Genomic DNA, 18425 nt, shown 5'->3' with positions numbered 1-18425 from the left:
AGCAAAGGAGAATTGGCCTTAATGGTCTCACCTGAAAGATAACATAGAATCACAGATGTTAGGGGTGTGAAAAATCAACATCCTTGAAAAATGTTACTATGCTGACCTAATCCGCAGTATACACAGTGCTATGTCTATGTAAAAATTCTTCCATCAACTTAGCTACCACCTCTTGGGGAGATGAATTAACTACAGCAATGGGAGAATCCCTCCGTCGATGCAGTGAGTGTCTATACTTACAGCGGTACAGTTGCAGCGCTGCAGCTGTGCTGCTGTAGCATTTCAAGTGTAGATGTACCCTGAGATTTCTAATTGACCTTCAGGGCTATATGTTTATAGTGGCTAGCAGAATGGGGCCCCAATCTGACTGAGACCTGTAGGTGCTACTGCAATAAAAATGTTAATAATAATAATAATAATAATAATTAATAATATTCAGTCCAGTGCATTCCTTAATGTTCAGAATTGTTTTTGTATATATAATTTTAACTTCTCTGTTTTTCATTTTGAAATTTTCCTCTTCTTTTTACATCTACACCACAGAAAAAACACTTCACTTTCTGCTTTCCTTTTTTCATTCCTTCCGATGAATAAATCTCAATTTTTGGATTGAGCCATAGTTTCTGAATAAGTCCTACATTTCATCCAAGAAGGCTAGGCTCAGAACCGAGCCCATACTCAAAACATATAACTGATTAATAGTAGAATACACTATCCTCACCATTCAGGTATCTTTGTCTACTCAATGGCATTTCTGGACTATTTTCATTGGCAAAATTTAAGTTTACAATAGAAAATTATTTTTGCAGTATAGAAGATCAAGAAGCATATAAAAGGCCCAAGTGTCTATTTTAATTCCTATAATTTAAAAATTGTCAGAGCAAGAACATATTAAAAAAATCAAAACCCACAACAGTAGAAGCCAACTTAAGAGTGGAGAGCACAGGCCTTTATAGAATTCATTTTTATGCTCCTTTAATTTGTATCTGGTGCCTAGAGATCACAGTGAATAGATGAATGATGAACAGATGGCAATTTTGTTGAGTTTTTGAATAAAATATTTTTTGAAAACTATATATCAGCCCAGACCCAAGGACACTCGTTTGTAATGAAAATGCAGTCAAGGCATTAGGGTTGCTTTTCAAAATATTTTGTTTACTCTCCTTGCGGAATAGCTTCTTGAAATCTATATTTTTACTCAGATGGAGTAAAGAAGCAGAATCAACATCTGAAATCTTTCAGCCTCTTATAAGCTTCAATGTGGAAGTTTAGAAAAAAAAAAAAAACCTTCAGTTTTCCTCCACCACAGTGCACCTGGGTTTTCTCTTTTCACTTATAAAACCCCGTATGTATCTAACCATATATTGTACAATGATACAACTGTGAAGAAACAAAAAATAAATTTGAAAAGTTTAAACCATTATCCATTATCATATGCTCATTCTCTAAATATTTTTAAAATATTTTATTTAAAGAAAGAGATTTCCTGTGCACTGGTGTTTGGGCTGTTATATTATGTTTGAAATATGCAAATTGGCTATGGTCATTCCCCGGTTGTGGAAGGCACCATACTATCGGCTCTTCTCTGCCAGATGATTTAGTAGCTAATGAGATCATACTGCTATGTCTTTGACTGTTGCCGTCATGATTTTGCAAAAATGAAGTATGAAGTCCTTCTGCATCTGGCATCTTTTGATGTGGATCTAACTGCTGAGGGACTGCTAACTGAACTGAATGTTTCAAGAGAGCCAATTTACTCAGCTGGTCGCAAAGCCTTTGACCTCAGTAGTGGAACTTGGCAAATCAATGAACACACTTATGGTTAGTGTTCTGTCAAGAATTGCGAAAATGCTCTGTAAACCGTAGATCCTTCTGCAAAATACTAGTTTGTAGTTTAAACATTAGTCTTTCTTCAGAGGCCAGTGAGGCTAGTTAATTAAGCCTGAGGGGTTATGAACTGTTGGCAGTTAATAAGTCATAAAATTCCTCCATAAAACAGGATGCTAGATTCCATCACTGAGGCAAGGAGTACAAAGAGCCGGTGTATAAATATCTAATTGTACAAAAGGACTGGGATTTCTCAATGACTGCTCATCTGGAGTCTCCAGGGCACGCTCACTGTGGTTTCCTGATTTTTAGAAGCCAGTTTAAAAAATGAGTGCATTAAAGAGTAATTTGCCTGAAAGTTCAGGAAGTATAGGGGTGGTGGAGGGAGTGGGAAAGAAAAAAGAGGAGGGAGGGGAAGAGACACACAGAGAAAGAGAGAGAGAGAACTTATCTCTACTCACCGAGTTGGACATTATTGCATTTGTCATCTATTTAATTTCCCCTTTAGGATGTTCACCATGGCAATGGTACACAGCAGGCTTTTTATGCTGACCCCAGCATCCTGTATGTTTCCCTCCATCGCTATGATGAAGGCAACTTCTTCCCTGGCAGTGGAGCCCCAAATGAGGTTAGGTTTATTTCTTTAGAGACCCATTTTTATTTGCATCTTTCAGGTAATTGCTTTGCATGATTACCCCTAATTTTCTCGTCCTTCGCTGGTGCTTTAAATTACACCAGATTACCAAATTGTCCATAGGGACTGGAGGACCAGTGGAGAACAAGTGTATAACCCAGAACAGTCCTTGTCAAACAAGACTGGGCTGATTTGACATGGTGTTTGATGTTTGTTTCAAAAGCACACATTTGTATGTTTTCTTATTTTTTTCGTCTCCCCTTTTCCTGCTCCCCTCCTCCTTTGGCACTTTCCCCTGTCTTTTCAGGTTGGAAGAGGCCTGGGCAAAGGATATAATGTAAATATTGCTTGGACAGGTGGCTTGGATCCCCCCGTGGGAGATGTAGAGTACCTAACAGCATTCAGGTTGGTACTTATTTCCTTCTAAAAGTGCCAAAACTGGCAGTAGAGTGAAAGCTCACACAAGTAACAACTATAGTAATCCTGAAAGACGTAAAAAATGACCCAGGGTGGAACTCGCTTAAAATAACTGTTTAAGTAAAATGGCAACAAGACCACTAACTTTTACCTCTGACCTCTGTCAAGACTTGCAATTTGAAAAGTTATATCGAGAATATGCAACTTTATACCTGCACTATATAGCAAATATACTACAAAATATATAAAACTAGACTTTTTATAAAATTAATGATTCTCGGAAACATTATAGGTTATTTAATAAACAAGCTATTTACTTGTTCTGGCCATCAGCTCAAAATATACAAGAAAATGTTTGATGATTTAATCAGTCACTGATAAACATCATTATTATATGATAGCAGTAAACCAACTTTACATCTACCTCCTCACATCTACCACTATTAAAGTTAAATGTAAACAATTTTACCCGGCATGAGAAAAATACTTAGTTTTAACCTAATTGTAATTGTATAGAAGTATAGAAAATACCAAGTAAAATATAATATGGGCCAAATTCTTCACTCCTTACTCAGGTAAAACTCCCACTAAAGTTCATAGATTTGGCCAAGAATGGTATCTTCTATGCAATACAATAAGGTATTATTTGCTTTAAAATAAGTAATCATAATATCATTGAAATATCATTGAAATATCTCATTCTAAATGGATCACTCTTTCAGCCATGAAGCATTGGCTTTTGATAATCTATTTTCATGGGGCCAGAGGAGAAAGAACCTATTTAAAACATGCCCTACTGTACTCACTTTCAGCAGCCCTACATTTCATGTATCATTTCCTTTCACAGTAAAGCAGAATGCATTTTGTCTTATTGCTGTGGAAGGGCTTTGGTGAACAATAGCCAGTCAAGACTGGGCAAACTGTAACTGCTGGGAAATACCAGGCTTCAATTTGTAATGGCTGCAGTTCAAAAATGGCAGTGAGACCACTAACTTGTACCTCTGACCTGTCAAGACTTATAATTTGAAATGATATATCTAAAATATATAACTCTAAACCTGTACTGTAAAGCAAATATACCACAAACATATAAAACTGTTTTTTCTGTAACACTCTTGGGTGGTCGTGAAGTGGTATGTACAGTATCCAAGAAGGTTTTGTATTTAGACATCACACAACTGAATTCAAAGCCGAAACCCCAAACATAGAAATAGCTAAGAAAATCACAATCTGTTTTTGTAAAATGGGTTTTAATTTTACTTACACCATTTGCCTTATTTAAAACAGTCTAACCAAACAGCCAGTTATTTCAAGGGACATTATCAAGGTGGTAGGCCCCAAAATTTGACTCCCTTAAAAGTTTAATTTACTCTGTTGCCAAGGTCAGTCTTGTTCTTTGTTTGAGATTTTATAAAAGCCAGGAGATTGGCTGACTCAGGACTAATACTGGGCTATAGTGCTTCTCACTTCTATGGCCTGGTCCACACTAACCCCCCACTTCGGACTAAGGTACGCAAATTCAGCTACGTTAATAACGTAGCTGAATTCGAAGTACCTTAGTACGAACTTACCGCGGGTCCAGACGCGGCAGGCAGGCTCCCCCGTCGATGCCGCGTACTCCTCTCGCTGAGCTGGAGTACCGGCGTCGACGGCAAGCACTTCCGGGATCGATCCGGGATCGATTTATCGCGTCTAGACAAGACGCGATAAATCGATCCCAGAAGATCGATCGCTTACATCCGGACCAGGAAGTAAGTATAGACGTACCTTAAGTTCCTGGTTCAACTCCAGCCCAAGTTGGTAGTGAGTGAAATTGTTACCATATTATGGCTTAAGTGAAATGAGTTGGTGGTCTCAGCCCTTTTTAATGGGTAGAAGTTTACATCACAGAGACCACCACCATACTTATCATTGACAGCAAAGACAGGAAATTAATGATCCAGCCTAAATCTGTTTCCCACAGGTCAAGTTTAAGGCACATTCATGAACACTGTGGAGAAGCTTATATTGCTCCTGTCCATACTGTGCCAGTGTCATGACTAAACAGAGGACTTCAGTCTCCTGGCTGGCAAACCAGTACCTTTCTGGAGCAGTAAATTGAAAGGCAAACTTTAGAAAAAGAAAAATATTATTGTTATTTATTAAAGAATAAATAATTTTAGCAAGTCTGCAACCATACAATAACAACTTGTGCCCAACTTTGATTTAAAAAACCCAGACTTTTATAAATTTAATTTTACTACTATGCCTTCACATAAAAATGTAGGCAGCTTAACTCATTTTAGCTAGCTGTTATGTCAAAATTTGGTATTGCCATTCTAAACAGTGTCCCTTTAAAACCCATAGTTATGTCCAAATAATGTGGATACCACTTCTCATTGTTCTAAAGTTATTATTATTTTATTTTGAAACTCTTTTTGTGAATGTGATGCTAATGAACAGAATGGGATTGTTTGCAATGGATACTGATGTCCTCCATTTATCTAAAAGAGCAGCTGTAGTAGTAAAAGTGACCCTTCAGTACCACACCCATGTGCCTCAAACCCTCCCTGTATAGAATTCCTTTAAGAATAAGAGGATAATTTAGTCTATTTGCCTCAGTAATCTTTGCCTCTCTCTTGAGACTGCCATCATTAATACAATTAGTACTAATTGTGATGATGGTTTAGCATAGTTGTCAATATAGCAACCTGAATGGAATTTGGAGGGAGGAGCACAGGTTTCAGGAAGGAGGAGTTTGGACGAGGCACCATAAAGGCAGTCTGTGTGCTCTTTGCTCGAATGCTAGCTGCAGTTACAGCATCTCTGTATATAGTTGTCTTAATAAAGAGCCAGTTTAGTTCTTCTTTGAGTGCTTGCTCATGTCCATTCCATGTTAGGTGTGTGCACACCTAAGATGTTTTGCCAGATTGCTGCCAGAGATTTTTCCCTCAGTGGTATTCATTGGGCCAGCTCTGATACCCTCTGGTGCCGCACGCTTATGCACCAGTATAAGGGGCACCGCTGGCCCCACACCCTCTTCCTTCTTATTGCCCGTGACAGTTGCTAGAATGTCTCCTCTTCCTTTGGCAAGGTGATTATCGCTCTGTTTCATAGTTTAGTTTTAGTGTAGATATTGAAAATACTTTTAGTGTGTATAGTTGTATCCCCTCCCCTTATTGCTAAGGGGCTCCCTTTGTCTCTAGGCCGGGCAAGACCCTGTCCCCGGGCTTCAAACCTTGTGCCTCCTATGGCAAGCCTATGCTCATGAGCGACCAACACTCGAGTTGTCTGAAGTGTCTGGGAGAATCTCACATGTAAGACCACTGCCAAATTTGTTGGGACTTTAAACCTTGCACAAAGAAGGCCACAGTGATCAGACTTAAGACTATCCTAATGGAAGCGGCTCTTAGACCGGCTTCAGAACTAAGCCCCTCAGATTCAGCACTGAGCACGTCAGCCTCAGTGCAAAGTGCTCTTCCACCACTGTGCGCATCCCGGCACTGCTCTCCATTCCTGGTGCCAAGGAAGAAGCACAAAAAGCAGCGCACCAATAGAGGGCGCCCGCTGGTGCCAAAGAAAGTCAAGCAAGGGGAAGGTGGTGGAGTGTGACCCACGTTGGGCCATTCCTCCATCCCCGGTCCCATGGTGGCACCATCGACTCTGCTGAGAATGTTGAGTCCAGTGTACTCCATCTGATTCGAGGAAGCACTTCAGGCCCCAATAGCCGCCATACTTCTCAGCTCTGCCTCCAAGACAGGACCCCTATAAGAGAAAAGAGAGAGGTTACAAGTGCAGTCAACCCCTTCCGTCTACCTCAACCTCACAGTCAGGGTCACATAGGTATTCTGGTGGGCCCAAGCAGGCCTTTAGAAGGTGCGCCCCAGGGTTCCTGCTTCAGATCCTGCCTCCCTTTTATTTTTGGACTGACTGTCCCACTTCAGCCTAGCATAGTCCTGTATAACATTGAACCACTGGATGCTAAATACTGTGGCGATTTGTTATACCATGCAATTTTTATCCACCCCTCCCTCCCACTCCATTCCCATTGCTCTTCATGGACCCTTCTCATGAGCAACTCCTTGCCCAGGAGGTGCAGACCCTCCTATGGATGGGGCTGTAGAGGAGATACCTCAAAACTTGAGAGGGAAGGTGTTTTACTCCATTATTTCCTTCATCCCATCCTGGACCTGCATTGCCTCAACAGATATCTCAGAAACTGATGTTCTGCATGGTCTTCCTGGCCTCCGTCATTCCATCCCTGGATCCGCCCTTGACTTGAAGGATGCTTACTTTTATATTTCTATCTTCCGAGGCCACAGAAGATTTCTCAGGTTTATTGTAAACCAGACTCATTATCAATTCACTGCTCTTCCTAAATGCCTGTCCCCAGCCCCCCAGGTTTTCACGAAGATATTGTTGCCTGGAATAATGCCTGAAAGACTGGAACAGCTGATAAGGTGTTTGATGAGTGCTGTGACCCAAACAGAATGAGAATGTAGAAAGATACTGATTTTTTTTACCTGAAACCAAGAAGCAGAAGAGGGGATAAATTCTTAGGTTACATCCACATTGGTGACATTAAACATTACCTAATTAAAGACAAGTTCTCAGCTTACAGAAATGATTGTTGAAAGAAACAGAGAAATCCTTAGAGAAATGCCTCCAAATAGCAAGGGCAGCTAAATGCTCAGGGAAAGGATCAAAACAATAACAACCACTAGTGTAGAACAGGTAAACAGAAGCAGTTAAGAGAATGCCAAGTTAAGAGGGTAGTTCACTACAACAAAGCCGAGGACCTGAGGCTGTTACACACTGGTGAGCAGGTCTGAGTCCAACTGTCATATAGTCCAAAAGCAATGGGAAAAGGCAACTATTCAAGCTACAATGGGACTGGTTGTATGAAGTAGCAACAGACTCAGGACATTGGTAGAGATGAAACCAAAGTAATGTCGGAGTAGCAGCAGTCAGCTGGCACACCCAGACAGACAGGGCCAAAGCCAGGACCAAGAGGACATAGAAAGAGCATCAGCTTTCAGCTGGTCTGATGTTGACGAATGAAAAAAAAAAGAGGTATATGAGCAACACAGAGGACCAAGATGGTGCCACCCAACAGAATGAAGGCAGTGACAGGGTAGAAGCAAATCCCCCTCCAATAGCGATAATACAAACAGCCCTCAGAGCTCTGGCTTCTTCCCAGAATTGCCCTAGGCACATTTTTTGAAATGTTGGCAACTATGGCGTAGTGTCCATTATTGTTTGATTGACCACTAATTTCACAACAGAGGCCCTTCTAAACAATAATGGCCACAGAAACAGACACCAGCCTTTTTTCCTCTATTAGATTTTTGTTTATAGTCAGGTATTTGGCCTTCAGTGATACTTTCAATGTCATGAGTGTAATGCTTTATGTAGGTATCTGTTCTTAGGAACTCACACCCACAAATGCATATCTCATCTTATATGCTGATCTATCACCAGATGAATCCAATTAATATGTCTTCTTTGTGCTGAACAAGAGTAAATCTCAATCTCTTTCCTCTAAAGCAGCCTAGGAAAATCCTATTAGTATTCACAGAAGAAATGAAAACAAACCACCTTCCACATATAAGAACCCATGAACCCAGTTGCAGATGAGCTAGAAGCCTAGTACAGAGCAGTCACTTTAAAAGTGTGCTGGATGAGTGGCTCCCATGGGAGTGCTATGAACTCTGTGAAAAACCACCATGCTGGCTTGTGGCTGCCATTTTGGTTTCATGCTGTTTTATCACTTCTTTAAACTGACAGATACTTATTTATGTGCAAAACAAAACAAAAACACATTTCAGCATAGATAGAGTTCAGATCACTTCTTTTTTTCAATGCAAACAAAAGTTTTAAATGTATGCAGCCGTCTTGAAAATGTAATACTCTACTGTGTAAAAGAAAATGTTTTTCCTTTAGTTTCTTTTGTGTTTCTGCTAAGACTGTTGCTTGTATGGTTATTCATGTTAAGTTTAACACATACTGAAGTGCTTGGTTTGTTGACCACAAAAAGATAAGTGGAAAATTTAGCTCGATGCTAAAAGGCAGAAGGAAAAAGCTTTCTATAACACAAGTAGGAACGTTGATATTGAAAGTAATTCAGAGTTTTCATTCTGCCAACTAGTTTTTATTTTATGCTTACTAGTTTTGGCTCCACTAAAACACAACTGTTAATAATATTGAGGGACAGATTTTGATAAATATGAGGCCTAACATTCTTTCTCATTTATTCAGTTGTACATGCAAATTGGCTAATTGTTTATTAAAATAGTACTTAGATGTCTGTATCCATTCATAAATGTAGTTTCTTACTTCATGGGTGCCTCATTTTTCCAAAACTACCTAAAAGTAGGTGCCCCAGGTGTTAAATAATATCAATAATTTAGTTAACCACAGAGTTCTCAGGATATTTCACTCATGGGAAGAAGAGAATCTCATTAAGGCAGCGTTTTCCAAAAGTACAGAGTGAGGAATAGTGGCAATGCTAGTTTCCTCCATGTTACCCTGCTAACCTAGAAGGATTGAAGTGATTGGTTTCATTTTCCTATATGTGGAGTGAGGTTCAGCTTTCATGTTTGGGAAATATTGCTCTAAGTTATTGGTCAGTATGAAGTACGTATATTTGTACTTTTGCTACCTTTTTCAGACCTTTTGGCTGACCAGCACATAGCTGGGTATTACGGAGATGCCATTTGTGGCTTCAGATTTAAGGTTGAGCTGAGTTTTGCACTTAAAGCAGGCACCCATCCTCTTTGTTAAATATGAGAAATATAGCATTTTCCCCTAAAAATGCAGCACTTATTCTTTGAGAATAGATTGAATTTTCTGAGAATTTACAAGTAAATCCATTAATTAGTTTGATATTTAAAACTAATTAAATAATGGGTCTTTCAAGAAATTTAGCACCTGATGTCAGACTTTTTTTTAGCCCCAGTAATGGAATAATACAGACTCTTCAAATTACCCATATAGCTAAAACCCGTCACCCATCTCTGAAGCCCTTCTCTTTCAGAAGTGAACATAACATGCCACATGATGGCGTACTATTGATTTATATAATGGTTTTATAATATTTTCAATATTATTATGGTACTATTTAATAAGTACTGTAGTATGTCCATTCTACAATGCTGCGTAAATCGCTAGCTGAGAATGAGTATTTTTCTGATAAAATAGTAAAATAAAATATGAGACAACAGATAGTGTTTTCCCTAGCTACACTTAGAAGCATAGTAATAAAGTGAACTATTAGGACATTAGTATGGTGACTACATGTAATCAATTCCACTATGGATATCCCTCTGTAGAGGAAAATTCCTCTTCTGAAAATTATTACTAGATATCCTTTAATCAGTGTTGTTGTATGTACTGCTGAGATCAGAGCCCCATTGTGCCAGGCACATGGTACAAGATAGTCTCAATCCTTAATCGTTTACAGTATAAACAGATGAGATGCGTATACTGGTTTGTGTGTAAATTGCACAATGTAACCCTAAATTAGAAAGACAGTACAGAGGAGTCACAAATAACTCTACAGTCAGAGTATTCACACCTCTGTTCAGGCTAAAAATATGTAATTTAGTTACTTTGTGGATCATCATACTAAGGCATTGCAGGAGTGAGTTTTGCAGATGAATTTGTGCAAAGGGAAAATAGCCACATAAGCAATATGTGTTGTTAGGTACAATATGCTGGAACTTCAGCTGTGATTCAGAAGTTAAAAGTGGCAGCTGATTTTCCATTGCATCTCTAATTTTGTCCCCCTTCTCTTATAGTCATCAAAATAAAACTGTTTCAACTGAAATTTCTCATGTGTGTTCTTCTGCCAGAGAAAATGTTTTGGGGAAAATGTAAAGGTAACTGGACAAAGCATCTGTGAAAGAGAAGGTTTTAAAATGCATAGCTGTTTTGCTATGTAAATGCTTGTTTGGAATGATCTCTCTCAAAACAGCTTAATGTATTAGCTTCTAATGGGGTTTATTCAATTGTCCTGAATGAGGACTGATATTTTCTAGTAACTTTTTTGGAAGTGTGAGTGGTAAGTTTTGGAGCTGTGCTGTTTTCTTTGTTTCCTGACATTTCCTCTGGATCAGAAGAACTCCGGAGTGACCAGTGCCATTTCACATTTAGATTTGCATTGGTGGGTAGGAAGAGGGGGTTTTTTGGGTTTTTTTTTTTTCTGCTCTGGATAAGGAATGGAGAAGGGAGTCATTTGAAACAGTGCAAAAATGGCCTCTCATCATTTTATTGTACTTCAAAGTTTACCATAAAACTAAAAGTGGCAACAGTGATTATATCCTGTGACCTCTTGTTCTTCCCCCTTGTGTATTTTTATTTGGAAATCCCAACTTCTCACCAAAACACTCTAAATCTTCTTGTCTCCCTAGCTGCACTAGCTTTTTAAAATTGCCGATGAAGCTCCTTTAACTTACTGGAACTACAGAAATGAAACCTTTCATTATATAAATTAATTAGTGTCGGCTTACTTTCCTGCAGATGCACAGTTTCTTTTATTAACATGGCCTACTAGGGGGTAGGGGAGAAAGGATAATAAAATATGGCATGTGTCAAGTTTATGGGGTTCAGGTTAAAAACTATTTGATTAAAACCCTAAGCCATGTATGTCCATGGTTTTCAAAGAGCAGGAATGTACCTGAGCTTTTTTAGCATTATTAGTATTTTCCAAATTCTGTCAGGCCAAAAAGATGAAAGAATAGGGATGTGTGGAGAATGAATTTGCCAACGTTTTGAATACTCTGGTGAAGAGGTAAGAAATATCACCTGATATGTCCTTAAAGAAATTAAATAGAAAAAGTGGTAATAGAGGATTTTTCTTGATAGTCAAAATATCTGTGGTATTTAGGTCAGGCAAAACCTCAGGTCTGAATGTAAAGTCCTGCACCAACACTGGTTTATTGTGTAATTGTCCAGCCCTAATTTTAAATTTTGTTTCTTTATAATAATTTATTATAACTATACTATAGCCTGTAAATAAATAAATAAACATATATATATATCCACATTTTCACCTCTGGAACAGCTCCACAGCTCCAGACTGTAACAGAATCACTAGATTGCACCCTAGTGCTTTATGTATTGTTTAATTGTTTTCCTTTGGTGGATATTTTTATTAAAAGCCCATTATCCAGAATCAGACAGAAGTGTTATTTCAAGAACAGCAGCAACAGAGGCCTTTCAGTTACATAGTTCTTTTTCATATCTGCTTTAGTTAGTTTAGCTAATGAGATCACCACCATTTTTTTAATACTTCAAGAAGAAAAAAGAAGTGGAATTTGTATTTGCCTCCATTAAAACATGATTTGGATTGCATAGAAGTGCGTGCAAGCACATGTATCAGTGTGTATGTCAGCGTGTGTACATCTGTGGTGTGTATGTGTGTATACTCATATGTGCACATAGGTGTACTAATGCTTGAGTGGCACAAACGTCTTGGGGTTGTATTTTTTAATCCTAGAGGAATTGAGTGGTTGTATCACGGATTGTTCGTACCATAATTCCATCCTTTTTCATACAAAATATATTCTACTCAGTACCTATACATGAAAAAGACATGGTGAGTGAGGTAATATCTTTTATTGGACCAACTGTTTGGTGAAAGAGAAAAGCTTTAGCGCTCCACAGAACTCTTCTTCAGGTCACTACGAACAATGCCTGTCCAGTAATTCCAAGGAAGAATAAATCTCTAAGGGCCATATTCTAAAACACTGTCTTATGCTGAGAAGCAATTGACTCATTGTTTCCAATTTTTGTGATTTTTATCCTGAGTCCCATGATATATGCTGTTTTTATTAAAAGCCCCAGCCCCTGGAATCCTGAGATTGTGAGAATTTCAGCTTTTATTTATTTTTTTTAACATAAATTTGTAGTCCACATGGTTGTGCAGAAAATCTTGAAAACATGATCCCTAAGGGCTCATAAACACACCACAAAAAAGAGAACCCCATTTTGTTTTAAGTCTCATGTTTTTGGGACACCTGGCTCATGATTATTGAAATTGGCAATACTGCTTTAATCCACAAACAGCCCCATTGAAGTGAATAGAACTACTTGTACACTAAGGTGCTCCTCAGTGTGAGGTAGCATATTAGAATGAGGTCTTAAAGTTTAATTGTTTTTTTTACATATAGTAATAAAAGAATGCTCAGACAGCAAGCTACCATCTTCAATTTTTGATGATGCAAACTTGGGCCTCTGTTTTATTCACACACCTGCAGAATTGTACACACATGAGGATCAGGGCATAGGACTGAATCAATCAGCTGTATCGTAAGAAGGCATTGTTACAGAGTAAATTCTATCCATATATATTCTAAGGACTGAGTTCTGATACTTTTACTCACACTGAATAACACCTTACTCCAGAAGTAATCTCATTAATGTCAGTGAAATCGGTGGAACTACTTATAGAGTAAAGGTGGTAGAATCTGGCTTTAAATTAGTTATTTTAGCTATGTTTAAACAACTGTTCAAGTAACCAAAGTTAAAAAAAATATGCACAGGCATTCACCTGCATCAACATATGCTGAAATAATTGGCTGGCCTTTTAATTATTTATTTAACTTATATGATTTGCCTATCTTAGTCTCTGTAGGCACATTAACAATACATTTAAAAATACACACATGTCAAAAAAGAATGACAATAAAGAAAATGCATTAGACAGCAGTAGCACTGTAAATGCTACAAGCTTTGACTGACTTCTCTATCCTATGCTGAGTGATCCTGAGTTATTGGGCTGATAAGGAACTCTGTGGGTTTATTCACAAATACCCAGCAAGAGGTTTCTGGATGAAGGAACTGTGGCCATGAATATGATAATCTCTTTCCCCTTCCATTTTCACAAGATAAGGTATCATGATTCCCTAGGGCTTAGGAGCATCAGCACACCCCTCCCTTCCCTCCCTCCCCCGCCACCAACTAACTCCCTGGGGAAGCTGATTCAGTTTTTCAAATGACAATCAATATCCCTGTATCAGACAATAGAGGCTTTTTCTTCAATAAGAAACAAAAAACTAACCAACCACCAATAACCCTGGAAATCAAACAGTTTAAACTTTGTTGCTATATTTTTTTCATATAATCAATGCTAACAAAAAACTAACTGAAAAAAAAATAGAGAATTTACAACGGCTCAGATACTGTCTGATAACTAACAGTAACTGACAAGGAAGGCAATTATTTCACTCCTACTTGCACCATCAGATGCACTCTCAGGGAGGATCAGCAAAATGCCAGCTACCATTGAAAGAGACACCATTCAACAAATGGAGATTCTGGGCCTGATGCTCTGTCGTGTACACCATGCAATTGGGTGTAAGATGTTACCAAATAAGAATGGTAGTAAGATGTGCAGTCATTTACACCTATCCAAAGCAAGTGTAAAAGGTGAAGTGAAAGGGAGAATCGGGCCCTCTGGTTTAACATTTATTTTTTCAATATATATCATTGACTATTTAGCTATGTAAATGATTAGAACAAGTCATTTACACTTTCCTTTAAGCAATGGAGATGTATTTGCTAAGACTCCTCTCCACCCTTTTCCCTTCACATTTCTTTCTTTACTGGAACCACTCACTAAATTCTCTGAAACAGCATCTGCTTGCCTTCCTTTTCCCCTTCCCCTCTTACAACTCTCTCCACCTCCCCTGTCACAAACACAGAAGTTTCTCATCTACTTGCCCATCCCATCCCATCTGATCTCCCTCACATCTACTCTCATCTCCTCCTTTACTCTTCTCCTTAACCTCTCATTCTCCTCTGTCTCTTTCCCCTCACAATACAAGTATGCTTTAGTCTCTCTCATCATAAAACCCCTACACTGGACTCCACTTGCCCCTCCAACTACCGCCCCTTCTCTCTTTCATCTATAAATTCATTGAGTGCGCTGCATATAATCTCTATCTGGAGTTCTTCTCTTCCAATTCCATCCTCGACCCTCATCCCTCTGGTGAACGGAATCTGTTAGCTGCCTTTGACACACTTCTTGAAATCTTGTCCCTCTTTGCTTTCGTGAGTCTGTTCTCTTCCTACCTCTCTAATTGCTTTTAATCAAATGTGTTCTTCGGGTGATCCTCCTCATCTTTCTTCCATCTTTCACTGGGGGTTCCACAGGGCTTTCTCTCTGGGTAATTGCATCCACAAACAAATTCAGCTACCATTTCTATGCTATGCTCTTTACTCCAGACCTGTCTCTCTCTGGTAAACTAAAATCTTGGCCTATCTGACATCTCCTCATGGATGTCTAGCCATCAGCTCAAGCTTAATATAGCTAAAACGGAGCTCTTAATCTTCCTCCCAAGTCTTCCCCATTTCTTCCTTTCTCACTCACTGTGGATAACACCATCATTCTGCCTGTCATTCAGGCCCCTAACCAATATGTCTTCTTTGACTTGACCTCTCTCTAGGTCCTTACATCTAGGCTATATCCACCTTGCAGATTGTTTTTGTATAACCTCTCTAAGAGACGGCCTTTTCTGTCCATGCACACTGTTGAAACTCCAAGCTCCCATCATCTCATGTCTTGAGTACTGCCACATTCTTTCCTCTTGTCTTGACAAATGCCACCTTGCCCCCTCATATGCATTCACAATGCTGTTGTAATGATTATTTTCCTAGCCTGTCACTTTGACCATGTTACCCACCTTTTTGCATCCCTCCACAGGCTTCCTGTCTCTTTTGCATCAAATGTAAACTTCTTGTCTTCACTTTCAAAGCCCATCATGGCCTATTCAGTATCAAAATTTTGGCTGATCAGCCCATGATGTCAGTCTCCATTGCTCACTTGTTAAATTTTTGCATGAGCACCTTTGTGCTTTCTCCCACACAGCCCCTCGCGCTTAGGAGGAGTTCCTTGTAAACATCCACAAAACCACCTCATCCTCCTTCAAAGTCCTCCTTAAAGCTTTCCTTTGTGATGCCTACAAAAAAAAAGTTGACCAGGGTTAGGCCACTGGTAAGCTGATACCACTGCCTATCATGCTGACCAATATTGTCTTATTGTTTCCTTTTACTCCCGCATCTGTCTGTATCCATCTGTTATCTCTTGTTTTATACTTAGATTATAAGCTCTTTGGGGCAGAGACTATCTTGTTCTGTGTTTGTACATCACCTAGCACAATGGGGTCCTGGTCCATGAGAAGGGCTCGCAGGTGCTATGGTAATACAAGTAATAACAATAATAATAATAATGGATAAGGAATTCTCAGGCTAGCTTGGCAGATTTTTATGTTTGAATATGGTGACTTGGGATGCAATCCTTCCCAGGCCAGGCTTTGGAACACTGACCCCACCCTCTAGTTACAATTCTAAAGACCATATATGTACCTCAATATCTATTGTAGGATATGTATGATCTCATTAAGCCCCTGAGCTTAGATATCATGTTGACATTTGAGGAAATATGATGATCATCGACAAAATGTAAGCTCTGTTATACACTATATCACTTCAAACAGAATAAGGTCATTAGGACTTAATTACATCAGAAACAGTATACATAGTTTGCTCGTTTATAAAATGTCACTTTCAGAAGTTGAGAGGTATAAAAGTTTCCTAAATTTGTATTATAGTCAGATTTCCAGCAGTATTCTCTGACAAACTAAATAAATTACTGCATGTATTGGACCTCCGAGGCTTGGGGCAAAGAATGGAAAAATTATTTACAAAAGCTTGAAAATATTTAATCACTAGAGGCAGGGGGCAACAGTGTTTTAATTAGCAGTTCCTCAGGCCATTGGCTGGCTGGAGGCTTTCTCAAACAACCACACAAACGCACTGAATAGCTGTTTGCCAGCCTTAGGGTCAGGCCTGAGATGAAACAGATAAGATAATTGGCTCTAATGAAATCCAGAAGGCCTTGGCTTTCTTGTTTGAGCTTGGATTTGAAAAGTGCGTGTGGAAGTGAGGCTTAATTCAAACCAGTCCTGAACTAGGTCCGTTTCTCAGTGACTTTGATATTGTTTGAAGTTCTAAAAGTGTTCGCCACACCACTAGCCTGCTGGGCTGGGCCTCCCCGGTCACCTTAATTACTAAGCTTTATTGCTGACTTTACTACACAGGAAAGGAGCCATTATATGTTCCATCAACATCAGCTCTCTTCAGATTGGAGGAAAGGGCAGGGTGAAAGGCCACTGTAGGAAGGCAAAAACTTCACTTTGAGGTAGTTAGATCATTTACCAGTGTTAAATTTCACTCTGTTATGTGTGTACATTCCTAACAACACAGAAGCCCAATTTCCATTTTTTTTAACAAGTGATTACTTTTCAAAACATTTTGTTTGTGCCTGATTTGCAAAAGGGGACATTTATTTTTAGGGCTGCAAAGATGGCAAATTATAACAAATGCCTAATTAATCATCACAGAGGAAAGAAATCTAGTTAAAATCTGTCATAAAGTGAAATTATTTTTAATGCTTCTTTGAAGTGGAAATAAGTGAGGAAACCCCTGTGGTGTGTTTGCAGACCTGACACCCTAAAGAACCAACTCCCTTATATCTGGCCTGATATCTTCAGGTAGCATGAATGAATGCAAAGGTGTTCTGCAAAAGCAGAAGGGATCCTGTGAACACCCCTAAAGTGAATGCAGAGCACATCTGTGCTTTTTAAGGTGAAATACTGTAACTCACAGAAACAACTGCAGCATTTCAGCACTGTTAGCTGTGAGTTACTCTTTCAAGGATGATTGCTTTCGGAGTATGGTCCTAGCCCCAGAGCTGCTTGTGCTGCTGGATAAATAAGGATCTGCTCTCATGCTAATCAATGAGTGTCCAGATCTTGGCACACCAAAGCAGGGAGAGTGTTCTAAGGCCCAAGCCCATTGAGGTCCATGGGAAGACAGCAGTTAAGAAGCCTGGAATGGGCCCTGCAAACACTTAGGCAGTGTGTAACTTTATTTGTGCAAGTAGTCCTGTTGGAGTCAATAGGACTACTCGCATCAGTAAAATTACACATCTGCATAAACGTTTGCAGGATTGGGCCTCTCAAGAACAAAAGTCTATACTGTTGGCAGATTTGAGCCAGATTTTATATTACCACCACTGGCATGTTATAAAAGCAATGTTAATTGGAGGCGGGGTCCAAACTACAAAGCTCAGATCCAGATCCAAACTCCTCCCCGTCCCGCCTCCCACCAAAAAAAAAAACACGTAGGCAGAAAAATAAAAATAAAGACATTATAAAGGACTGAAGAGTCACTTTTGAGGGCATCTATTTTGTTTTTTTAGTGGAGCCTAACAAAGACACATCACCCATGTGACATTGCAGTGATCATTCTCCCTGTCCAGCCAAATGAGCACCGGGGCTACTGTTGGGAAAACTTGTGCACCGGTGACTGTAAATCTCATCATAACACAGTGTCCAAGCCCCTAAAATAATTGTCTTTCGATAAACCGGAAAGGACAAAATTGTGGGTGCAAACTAAATTGTGGATCCCAGAATTTCAAGGTCTCCCTTAGTTATTCCTGGGTTCTTTAATATTCTCAACATTTTTAGATTCCACTGAGGGAAAGAATTGAATCTTTTTATGT

General features: G+C 39.2%; 1 protein-coding gene across 4 annotated transcripts in view; it reads left to right on the top strand.

The window, feature by feature from the left end:
• Window positions 1–18425, top strand: part of HDAC9 (histone deacetylase 9) — a 340664-nt gene that overhangs the window by 222830 nt on the left and 99409 nt on the right. For all 4 annotated transcript variants that reach the window (XM_065399534.1, XM_065399533.1, XM_065399536.1 and 1 more), the window contains 2 exons: window positions 2336–2455; window positions 2769–2866. In XM_065399534.1, the coding sequence (XP_065255606.1) occupies window positions 2336–2455; window positions 2769–2866 (218 nt within the window). The remainder of the gene's footprint in view (window positions 1–2335; window positions 2456–2768; window positions 2867–18425) is intronic.

Source organism: Emys orbicularis, chromosome 2 (genome assembly GCF_028017835.1).
Source record: "Emys orbicularis isolate rEmyOrb1 chromosome 2, rEmyOrb1.hap1, whole genome shotgun sequence".
Lineage (NCBI taxonomy): Eukaryota > Metazoa > Chordata > Testudines > Emydidae > Emys > Emys orbicularis.
Note: the sequence above shows the minus strand (reverse complement) of the source record. Positions and strands in the feature narration are given on the sequence as shown.